Here is a 12,390-nt window from a genome sequence, read left to right on the forward strand (position 1 = left end):
ATGCAAATGTGTATTCATTTTACAAGAAAGAAGAGCACACAGTGTATCCTTATTAAGATCAGCCCTAAACTCTGTAGCTATTTTCTTTACTAAAGAAAATGCCCTCTCACTGTCTGCATTGCTGTTTGGCAAAACCAGTAATGTTTAAGCAAGTTTTGACAAAACAAAAAATCTTGGCTTGTTAAGAAAAATGTCATGCAACTTGGACATTTCTCCCCAAAATGTACCAATGTCAGTTTCAGGGGAAGTGCAAAGTGGAAGTTCATCTAATGGAGTCAACTGATAGTCACTGAACTCATCTTGTAGCTTGTTGAAAATATCGTTACGTAGCTCAGGTAAACAAATCCTACATTTTGACTTTTGGTTACATTGAAAAAGACCGATAAAACCGAAGGTAGTATTACTTCTAAATACCGGAAACAATTCCGGTCAGAAATCCGGGTGAAACGGGTAATGTTAGAAATTCCCGGGACCCGCCATGTAAAGAAAAACTCCCGGATGAGAGGTGAAAATAACGGGTGTCACCCGCAAAAAACGGGTGAGTTGACAGGTATGAGTTCCCTAGAGCCCACTATAAATTAAATAATTTTATAAATAACAAACATATGTTATTACAGATTAAGAAAATTTAAGGAATAAAGAGTAGCTGTAGACAACTCATGAAAGTAACTGTAATAACACACGTAAGTTATTTTCAGTAATAACACTAAAGAGATATAACTGAAGAGAAAAATGAACAGATTGATGCCTGATTTATATAATTTCAAGGCCGCCAGTCGGCACCAGAAGCAACAAAGCAGTGCATCTATTTTGGGTGGGCAAATAACTACTTTCTTCTTTTTCTTCCAGGTAAGAAACCGAATTCAAATTTTGAATGTATGAGGTCCCGCGAAATCTAACACATTTTTATATGGGACGAGCTCTGATGTCCCACGGCCTCAGCTTGTCTGGCAAAACAGCTGTTTTGTTTTCAGAGAAAAAATCTACAACAATGTCTATCCCAAATGTCAAACAGAAAACAACACTGTAAATTTTAAGGTTCATCATAACCTTTTGGCTAAAATGGCCGTATTTACACCCCAAATTTTACTCTGAGTACAGACTAACCTATACACCTGCAACAGTTTTAAGGGATGGCAGGAACTAGATATATAGATTTTAAATGCATTTTATGTTTCAGAAAATTATTAACTTTTCTAGATTTTGCTATCCATTTTTTTCGTTCCTGCAGAAGTTGCAAAAATTAACTAAGTAGTGAAAACGATTGAGAAGCTCCCGTCATATAATCAATGTTGTGAGTAGTATTGATTTAAATGGACAATAGATGGACAATAGCCACCTGTAAACAATAGGTGATTTAACAGGTTTAAACTGTGTAACTGAGTGGACCGTATCAAATAAAACTCGGGTGTTTGTTTATTTTGCTATCTTCTGCAGACTCGAAAAAAATGCACATCAAAATACAGGTAAGTTTTTCATTTTCTGAAACGTAGACTTCATATAACTTATATATATCTTAAAACTTTCCTGAATGTACCAGTTTGTCTGTACTCATAGTAATTTTTGAGGTGTAAACACGGCCATATTTTTCAATTCCTTATGATGAACCTTAATTACTCGTAAAGATAAGCAGCCTCTACTTCTGAATTCAATGCACTTTATTTATATTGAGCCATGCCAATAAATTTTTGGGCTGCATGGTTGAAACGTATGGATGTTCATGTACACGTAGATTGATACTCCGGTGTCTGTGTGTATTCTATTTCGAGTTACCCAAATTATGTTTTATTCATGGTTCTTCTTTTTCATGTTTCATATGCAGGATTAAAGAAGTGCCAATATCATCTAACAATCATTTCTACAATTATAATTTGTATCGTGTGATGTCAACCGTATCATGGTTAATTAGTAGACTAACAGATATAAAACTGTGCTGATTATCGTTGAAAATGGCGGACGCTCCTTTATTTACAAACTATTTTTCAATGAAAAACAGCTATGTCAGAAGTTTATTTATTATCGGTCAATGTAAATTTGTTGATTGAGATTTTAATGACATAACTTACTTCTGCTGATGGGTTTTTTACTCGATTTTCCCACAAAAAATCTAAATTAAATGTATTGGCACACTTCGACACAAATGAGGTTATTGCATCCATTAGTTGTCACACTACATTGGATTGGTCAATATATAAACCAATCAAGGTTGTGTATTTTTAATAGCATGATAGGAACGTCTTCTTTTAGAATCACTTTTAGCATAATTAAAACCCGTTGATGATTTTTGTATACAACGCACAAGCAAACTTTATAATAGATACAGATTATAAAGAAAAATTAAAACGGGCACCAGAAGAAAAATCTAAGAAATTTTGCAGTCCGTTGGGAATTTGTATCTTATAATTTTTGCCAACAATCATTTCAGGTACAAATTTTAAAATTCTGCCCTGGTCAGATCGACCCCTTAAGAGTGGCAAATCGGCACTTGGTTAAATCGACACCATGTCATTCATTTATTAGGCATCCGAAAATATTTTATATATAAATAAAAAATAATTATAATATATTAATCCGTTTCAAAAGTCCGTTTGCCAATTCCCGTAATTGACCCTGTATATTAAAGACCCCTTATTTAGCTGTCTCCTTATGAGGGACATTAATTTTTATTTACAATGGGGAGCTAGCAGAAAGAGAAAATTCATCTGTGCGTTATGTCAGTAATCTTTAAGGTTTTCCATTCTTTTAATTATATAAATTTCTTGTTAAGCTGAATCCATTTGACAACACAAATCATGTCAGTTACGAAGAAGTGTCACTGTTTTTGGTATCCCGTGGTGTTTGTCATTGATGGAATATGTTCGTTGTTGTTCTGCGGTTTCCATATTGAGTCGATTTCATTTCATTTGTTTTTGCGTTTCTCTGTTTTGTATGTTCTTATGTGTGTTGTTGGTGCTACATTTCCCTTAGTTAGATATAGTAGCTTAATTTTCAACATTGTCATGAATCGAGAGGATTGGCATGCCATTAAACCAGTATCATATTCCATTTTTTTCCTCAAAATGTCCTATACCAAGGAATATGGCAGTCGTTATTGAATAGTTCATTTCTAGGTATGTTGGCGGGGTTTGTTTTTTTTTTGTTGCACTTCGGTGTTACTGTTGTTCCTTTATATAGTTGATGTGGCTCCCTCGATTTCTTTTTGAAACCTGGATTTTTTTCTCTATTGATTTATGACTTTTGAATAAATAAAGGCAACAGTAGTATACCGCTGTTCAACACAGGATTGTGTTGCCTATGAATCTATGATGGAGAATAGTGATAGAAAGCAGCCATCTCCCATACAGACAGAGTTATCGTCCTTTCCTCCTCAATCTTGATAACTCTGTCTGTATGGGAGATTGAGAAAGCAGTGGCCGTGGCAAAATAAATATATTTATGTACGTGGCTGAAGAATTTTATCGGATAATTCTATTAGTATAACAATAGAAGTTGTAACAGTATTTATGAACCCGAGTGTATTTAAATACGGTGGACTCGAATTGAAATTATCGATAAGGGCGTTGACCATTCGCATGTACACACGTAGTTTTTGTTAGTTAAACTTAAGCACATATATATTCGAAAACAGTATTAAATGTACTTTTTGTAACATTTTGTATTTGTTTTTTGTAGATTTTTGAGACAACCTTTTTAAGTTTATTTAAACAGAGGACGTATATATATTCTGTGATGTGGACTGTATTCGCAAAATTACAAATATTTGTAATTTAAATTGTTGTTCATTTGATAAACATGTATTGTAATGATTTGGCATTATATAAAAGAGAATAGTCATCGTGCCTGACAAGTTCTAAAACTAGTGTTTTAGTTATTTATATATGAATGAGATAAGAAAAAGATTGGGCCGAGGTATATAGAAATTATATAGTCTAGTACATAAATAATTTATATTCGTTTGAACGAAAGAGAATTTAGAAAATAATAATACGTACAGCAAAATGAGCAAATAGAAAAACGTGTTGAAAATTGTAATGCATAACTGTAGAAAATAAAAGAATTATTTCATTACATAAAATGTAATTAATTATATATTGATAACAGAAATAAATGATTTATAGAATAAAGAAAACATACAATTATGGGAAAATGATAGTATAATCAATTTCATGAGACTTTTTACAATAATAATTGAGAATGGAAATGGGGAAATATGTCAAAGAGACAATTAACAACCCGACCAAAAAGTAGACAGCAGATGAAGGCCACCAATAGGTCTTCCACACTGCGAGAAAATCCCGCACCCGAAGGTGGGCCTAAGTACCTAAGCTGGTGGATATGGGCCTAAGTGGGCCTAAGCTGGCCCCTAGATAAAATTGAGTACTAGTTCAGTGAAAATGAACGGTCGCACTTAACTCCAAAACATAAATGCAGCTGGGTTAATAATGTGTTGTGAGATCTCACCTTCTCTTTAAACATCTAGCCAGTGTAGAATAAAGAAACACATAGCAATACGCTCGGTTAAACTCAGTTTAAAAGAACATACACGTTTGATAATTTGTGCCAGTCTTCGTTTATACTATTTGTTCTGCTGAATTGAATCCCGGTCCTCTGATTTGCAAAATTTTACGTTTGAAACTTGATCAGAATTCTCAATATTCGCTTATTTTTTAAAATTAATATCTGCAAACAAAGTGAGAACAAATGGTAGAAGGTAGTTTCGGCCAGTTTATCTCCAGCGGCAGTTCAATTTGGAGGTGGGATCAATGGTTGGGTCCCGTTTAAATGTATAGTTTATTTTTTGCATTATGTTCATTGGGCATTCGACACACGATAAAATATCAATTGAAAGGCTTAAATCTATCAAAAAAACGTAAATTAACACACTATGAACGAATAAATGTGATCTGCGATACCTGAATGCAAATGCATAGTTAATGAAATACTAGGGAAAAACATTCAAGGCCCTTCGAAAATAATCAATTTAATTCGGGTATGGGATTTTCTCTCTGTGTTTGAGATTCGGCATTGGTGGTTTGGGTTGTTTTCTGATATTTTGGTCGAGTTGTTGTCTCTTTGTCCGTTATGGAATATCCGTTTCACAGATGATATCGGATATTTTCCTTTAATGTGTCGTAACTACAATACGGTTCCCTTTTCACAAATGTCACCTATAGAATTATACTTTTTACCGGCTTTGTAATAACATGAGCAACACGACGGGTGCCACATGTGGTGCATGATATACTCACCCTTCCGGGCACCTGAAATCACCGTAAGTTTTTGGTTTGGTTCGTGTTGTTTTTGTTCCCCTGTTTGTGACACTTTGTTTACACATTAATCATCATGATAAATGTCAATATAATGGAATTTGATGCGACTGTCATACAAGTGAGAGGTTTAGCGCTTTAAAACCAGGTTCAAGCCACCATTTTCTACATTTGAAAATGCCTGTACCCATTCTGCAATCCTCGGTAGAATCCGCTACTCTCCTTCTATCGTTAGATGAGGGTACGGAATCAGCCGAGTTGAGACGAATGTGCCTGTACCAAGTCAGGAATATGACAGTTGTTGTCCTTTCGTTTGATTTTTTTTTATATCATTTTATTTTGCCATTTGATTAGGGACTTTCCGTTTTAAATTTTCCTCTTAGGTCAGTATTTTGTGATTTTACTTTTTTTTTTATACATTCCCCATTTTTATTCTCATTATGATTAGAATAATAGTCAAAGCCGTATTAAAAATATCAGTCCGTCGTAGTGTATTTATTGTTTAATTTAATTGAAGTGATTAGTGGTATTAATTATGGTTCTACAGCAGCTTTATTTAAAAATTGACTTACATCTGACGATTCCGATTTTTAGATAAGTTCCGAAAATTTTACCATCATTTGGAAAACCTTTGACTTGTACCTTATGAAGAAGCCTAAGCATGGCAGGATTTTCAAGAGCAGGCTATAGTCGGGTTATAAATCCTATGAAGAAGACTTTAGAAGCATTTCACCTGAGATCAATGAAGTCTATAAAGTTCACCTTTGACCCATACCATCCAAATGTCAGATCAATGAGGTGATTTGATGAAACAACATCGATACAAACTTGAAGTTGACAGCGATAGTCAATACTGTCGCCAGTGTCGCCAGTGTCTGACAGTGACAGTGACTTTCTATACTAACACTAGTTATTGATTAGTAACAGTATAGACAGTCCCTTCGTGACTGACAGTGACAGTGACGAACATGGTTCGGGTTAATCCAAATAATTATCATGTCGGGCAAGGCTATTTAAATTTTTTTCTGGGACGCCTTCCTACATGGGTATCGGGATCGTTCTGATTACATGTTCGCCCTAAGTTCGTTCGCACTGAGTTTGTTGGCCCTGATAGTCCGTTTGCCCTGAGTTCGTTCGCCCTATATTCATTTATGATATGTATGTGTTACATCAATGATCGAAATATTAAAATTTACGTCGTATATCTATTAAAAGTTAAATAAAGAATATTTGCCAACTTTATATTAATTAAATAAAATTTTTGGCTGCATTGTTACACTTTATTTTATAATTACTTTTAATTACTGTTGATTGATTTTTGATTGCTGATTAGGTGTCATTTGAAACCTTTGATATCACTGATTGTTATAATATAAAATTCCCAGAAACTTATTTCCTAATAGCAGTACCACAGAAAACATCATAAATAAATATTCAGTGAATATGAACTTCAACATATTCAATTACATACAAATAATTTAGTCTTCAGTTGTTTTACATTTAAAAACTCAATGTAGTGCTGAAATTCACAGAAATTATATTTCCTAGTAATGTAATTACATACAGATACAAACTTAGTTTTCAATACCTTGAAGTCACAATACCTTGTAGTCCTGAAATGTACTGAAACTAATAACCTAGTATAGCAGCTAGTTTTAGACAAGTTAACATGAAACATCTTAAAAATTCGGCGAAATTGTAGACTGAATTCAACACATTCAACAATGTTCAATTATATACACACAACGCAACACTAAACAAAAAAATAAAATCAGGGCGAACGAACTCGGGGCAAACAGGTATTAGGGTGAACAGAAACTAGGGCGAACCAGAATCAGGGCGGACAGACCTGGATTCTCCTACATGTATGTCGTAGGGTCGTAGGAAGGCTTCTCAGATTTTTTTTAGATGTACCATATCTAATCCTTAATCCTGGCTGACACGGTTGCTTGAACTTTTGACGTCATACACTATCACTTTTCCATTGTGGCATCAGATATTTTGTTTTATGACGTCCAAATATTACGGGATCCTGTGTGATATCCAGTAATGGCAGACAAATAGCGATAAGGTGTATAGCCTTGCCAGACGTCATCATTATTTGGACTAGGTACTGGTATTCATGTACTGGTTCTATGGAAAACTAGACCAAAATAGAATATTTAATCTACTGTAGTCTTTAGAAATTATATGGGCAAATGATGAAAAGAGCAAAAAGTTACAGATCTAAGAAAACTAATCATGCTCACAGTCACAGTTCATGAGTTAATAATAAGAAGTGATAAACAGGTTGGGAACAAACCCTCTATATGGTTTAGTATCAGGCCCGAACTTAGTCTAAATAATAATGACATCTTGAACATGTTGAAAGGCTATTATATTTTTTTCTTTGACGCCTAACATTGATGCAGGAAGGCGTCAAAGCAAAAATTTAAAATAGCCTTCCAAGACGTCATAATTATTTGAACTAGCCCAATACATGTTGGCACCCTTCACCTTTGCATCTCACATGTTTGCCTTCTACAACACTAACCAAAAAGTGATTAAGATTTATTCAACACAAAAAAAGCGTTGTTGGAATTTCACTTTGTTTTTGAAACGATTTTTACCATTAAACTTGCCAAAACTTGATTACAAATTACTCAGTGCAAACTTATGGTGCATATGTGTAGGGTGAGAAAGTAAAAGGGGACAAATCAATGGGTGCAAACGTGTTATTGGGCGAATTCATGGTGCATGGAGGGATTTATTTGTTTGGACTGGAGGATGGCAGTAACCTGCAACCAATTGATGCACTTAATTTAATATTCACTTGTCCAGTTTACTGCTTTACTGACTGAATATAATTGTTTATCATAATTGAAAGCTGTGATGATCAGGAAATTCAAATCAGTTACATCTCAATGAACAGATTTCTATTGTAAGATATAACAGAAAATTTTAAGGTCAACTGTCCCTGATGATGCTGATCAGGTGTTCAGATAGGTACACAATAGATTCCATGTTCTGTCTCGTTAGCAGAAAACTGGGCATCCCAATTTTCAGCAAAATGCAACAATTGATAAATAAACAGTATTCACGCTTAACCACTAGTTTAACAGACATTTCTTGTAAAATTGCTTTCTGGTTGTTAAATCCTTCTCTACATAGTCCAGTCAATCTAGCATAAATTTTACCCTAACCTGAAAGTAATCGCAACAGAAGATTTTTAAGTTTTAATCTTTAGCATTATGCCCCAAATATACACAGAAAAAAGTCCCTTAAAATCTAACTTGAGGAAGACTAAAAAAAATCACCATTTAAAATTCCTATGGAGATTTGCATTGAAAAGGAAGAAAACTCTCGCAAAAAAGGTAGAAATATCAATAAAAATTGATACAAAATTATAACTTTACTGCTTCTTTTCATCAGAATGTATTTATTCTTGATTTTTAGTGGTCTTTAGAGTATAACAAACAACTCTATAGGTGTTTTCATATATTTTATCAAGCTATAATCTAGATTTCGTAATTCATTAATTGACCATTTATTGATATTTTCAACATGTAAAGAATCTCAAATTTACTGAAAATAATAAAGCATGTATTCTTCTTTTTGTGGTTTATAGTTTCTATAGATAAGTAAGTTGCTGAAAAAATATAATATACATGACAGATATAAACAATATCAAATTTTCACATTATTTTTTCAAAATGGTTACAAAACTTCAAATTTGCAATTTCTTTTAATGAAAAATGCATGAAAAAAATAAAACTACCCATAACACTTCGGTTTTGTACATTTCATGAGCAGAAGATTATATAATTTAGTCAAATACAAACTTATAACCCCATCAAAGTATCATACTTTACATAAATTCAAGAAAAACAAACAAAAACTGACCAAAAAACACTAATTTTTGCAAGAGTTATCTTCCCTTCCAATGTTAATGCTGATGTTGAGTTTTCCTCAAGTTAGATTTTATGGGACTTTTTTTATGTGTATTTAAAGGGCATAATGCTATAGATTAGAACTAAAACATTCTCTGTTACAATTAGTTTGAGGTTAAATCTTAGTTTGACTGGACTAACAATGACTATCATGACTAACAAGCCAACAGAAATCAACTCAAAATTTTGTAAAATTGAGCTTCATGCTTGTGGATTCAAAATTCAAATTCAAACTTTATGAAGACATAAAAGCTTTTAATAATCCTTTTATGGTATAAATTAACATCAATGATCATAATTAAGAAATGATATTATATTTTACAGAGAATGTTTATTCCTGATAAAACAGGCACGTATACTAAAGACAAACTTGAACTGTGCAACCAAAGTTGATGTCAAATCTAATCGATGTGATCCTGAGATCAACATAGCATTTAGTAAGTATAAATTGTTCATAGATATAAGAAGATGTGGTATGAGTGCCAATGAGACTACTCTCTAAACTTTTAATAGGTACATGTATTATGTATATATATATATGTAGTAGATATGAGAAAAAATAAATGATGGTGATTTTAACCCATAATAAACAGAAGTCATGATAAAGTTACCAGCTCTGGTAGAAAAATATGTCTTGTTACATTCCCGTTCATTTAATATAGTTCTTATTTTTGTTGGTTAAATTGCACAAATTGCAATAGTCAAAGATTTATAGTTTTAGCTAGACTGCTAGATTTCATCCTTTTTTTAAAATTACCTACATGTATTATGCAGAGTTGATCATTGTTTAGATCCTATTCATGTCTGTATAAAGCAATTAATAAATTATACAAACTTAAATATTAAAATTTTCAAATATTATTTTAAACCAGATCATTTAATATTATACAGGTTGCAAAAAGTAGTACTTTATAAATATGTATCATATAAATCTATATTTTCAGTTGATGACCACAAAGTCAAGTTTAAGACATCTGAATTAACCACTTTAGACATTTTACAAAGACTTCATGAATTTAGTGATGAAAAAGACCCTAAAAAGAATGAAAAAGTTGTAGTGATGACAAAAGCAAAGAAAAGGAGCAAATAATTAATATCTTGTGTCAGTTGTTTGTGTCTTCATTGTTTGTGTGTGTGAATCTGTGAGAAATTGTAATAGTTTTATGAATATAAATAATGTAAAATCTTCTCTAATTCGTATGTGATTTATCCCTTTTCCTGATCAATCAACATGTGGTTTGTTTTATGCATTAAGTTTTCTTGCTTTCCTCTGAAATTCCTATCGGGATGTAAAAAGACTACCATGTCAGATCATATCAAACAGAATGAACACATATTTTTTTCAGTTTGTTCGGAAAGAAGGATTTCAAAGATGATCTGTATATCATCAAAAGTTTATTAGACTAAAGAAACAGATTCCATCACCAAATCTCGTACAACTTAATTATTTTTTTCAGATATATATTTAAAACACTTGGCAAGCCTCACGTTTTATTTTTGAAAATTTAACTGTGGAGAGTGGATAAATATCTCAACTAACTCATTTCAGTGGTAAAATCTATATTTCTCATAAGGTTTCGGATTTATGCCCCAACTACAATAGTAGAGGGGCAGTATGTTTTCTGGTCTGTGGGTCGTTTCGTCCGTCAGTCCGTCTGTTCGTCCATCCATTCGTTCGTCTATTCCTTCGTCCCACTTCAGGTTTAAGTTTTTGTTTAAGATAGTTTTTGATGAAGTTAAAGTCCAATCCACTTGAAACTTAGTTCCCAATGATATAATCTTTCTAATGTTAATGCCAAATTAGAGTTTATACCCCAATTTCATGGTCCAGTAAACATAGCAACTGATAGTGTGAGTGGGGCATTCATGTACTTGGGACACATTCTTGTTTTTTCACGACGGAAAAAGGAATTACAATTAGGATATTAATCTAGAATACACACACATGTCACCATACTAAAATATGACTAAAACCAATAATCTATCCAACCAGTAATACATCTAAACATACAACGAACAACTATGGCAAAAAGTGGCCCAACACGAACAAAATAGAGTCAATAAATAACCTACAGAACTTTAAAATATTTGGCATACTTCTGTCAATATTCTTATTAAAGGGCTATTCCATTAATATGTATGTAGGAGGTTTGGAAAGGACTTTCAAAATATCCCTACATTTAAAGTAGGGCCTACAACCAAGAACCATTTTTTATATTATTTTGCATAATAGACACATACTGAAAAAGACCCATGATCCACATTCAATAATTCAACTTCCCTTCCTTCCCTCAAACATACATTTTAATGGAATAGCCCTAGACTGGTTTTTCTAAATGTTTTTTGTTGTGCATGCAACTATTGTCGCAGAAAGCTTGACATAGGGATAGTGATCCAGCTGCAGTGTTACTGGTAACTAACTTCTTAAAAGCTTTTATATTTTAGAAGGTAGAAGATCTGGGTGCTTGATACTTTGTAGATGCCTTATGATACACCTGTCACATGTTCATTGTCCTTGAAGTCATTTTCATGGCTCAGAGACTATTTAAAAGATACATCTGATTTTTTTGTAATGTTAATTTCACTCTTATTGTGAGTAATAAGATAACCATATTGCGTATGTGCATACCTTGCAAGGTCCTAATGTCCATTAGACAGTTTTCACCTGACCTTGACCTCATTTTGTGGATCAGTGAACAAGGTTAAGTTTTGGTGGTCAAATCTATATCTAGGATACTATAAGCAATATTATGTCTAGTATATTTTGGTGTATGGAATGATTGTAAGGTGCACATGTCCAACTGGTCAGTGTCATCTTTTCATTGTTCAGTGGTTATAGTTAAGTTTTTGTGTTTTGGTCTGTTTTTCTTACCTACAAGTAATAGGTCAATTATATTTGTTGCATGGTATGTCTGGCATGGTTCATTTGACCTTGAACTCATTTTCATGTTCATTGGTCCATGTTTTGTTTTCTTGGTTAATGGAATGTCAGAAAATATAAAATTTTGTTTGCACTTGGTAGATCCTCGCCTTCTAGATTTCTTCTGGGATATTTTTGTCATTGTGTCAACTGTGAATGCTGCATGGTTAATTGTAGTGTTTTACATCCTCCACATCTGGTATTTGGTAACAGCACATTGACAATAATACTATCTCTCCATATATTAATATAAAAAGGTACATTTAATTAACTA

The 12,390-nt window shown here is 33.0% G+C and overlaps 2 protein-coding genes across 4 annotated transcripts in view; one reads left to right on the forward strand and one right to left on the reverse strand.

Moving 5' to 3' along the window:
• LOC134699929 (cyclin-dependent kinase-like 5) overlaps window positions 1-2,187 on the reverse strand; it is a 51,418-nt gene extending 49,231 nt beyond the window's left edge. For all 3 annotated transcript variants that reach the window (XM_063561330.1, XM_063561327.1, XM_063561328.1), the window contains exon 1: window positions 2,067-2,187. In XM_063561330.1, the coding sequence (XP_063417400.1) occupies window positions 2,067-2,159 (93 nt within the window). In that variant the 5' untranslated portion in view covers window positions 2,160-2,187. The remainder of the gene's footprint in view (window positions 1-2,066) is intronic.
• Window positions 2,188-5,877: 3,690 nt separating this feature from the next.
• On the forward strand, window positions 5,878-10,385 carry LOC134699935 (large ribosomal subunit protein mL53-like). The gene is made up of 3 exons (XM_063561335.1): window positions 5,878-6,065; window positions 9,521-9,633; window positions 10,141-10,385. Exons 1-3 carry the CDS (start codon window positions 5,929-5,931, stop codon window positions 10,284-10,286), a joined length of 396 nt encoding a protein of 131 aa, XP_063417405.1. The 5' UTR covers window positions 5,878-5,928; the 3' UTR covers window positions 10,287-10,385.
• Window positions 10,386-12,390: the final 2,005 nt, after the last annotated feature.

Source organism: Mytilus trossulus, unplaced genomic scaffold, assembly GCF_036588685.1.
Source record: "Mytilus trossulus isolate FHL-02 unplaced genomic scaffold, PNRI_Mtr1.1.1.hap1 h1tg000103l__unscaffolded, whole genome shotgun sequence".
In the NCBI taxonomy this organism is placed as follows: domain Eukaryota; kingdom Metazoa; phylum Mollusca; class Bivalvia; order Mytilida; family Mytilidae; genus Mytilus; species Mytilus trossulus.

Bases quoted from the DNA above. Each gene is read 5' to 3' on its own strand.
- LOC134699935 (XM_063561335.1), top strand. From the start codon at position 5,929: ATGGCAGGATTTTCAAGAGCAGGCTATAGTCGGGTTATAAATCCTATG. The intron at 6,066-9,520 runs GTGATTTGATGA...TATATTTTACAG, and splicing joins CCAAATGTCAGATCAATGAG to AGAATGTTTATTCCTGATAA. The intron at 9,634-10,140 runs GTAAGTATAAAT...CTATATTTTCAG, and splicing joins TGAGATCAACATAGCATTTA to TTGATGACCACAAAGTCAAG.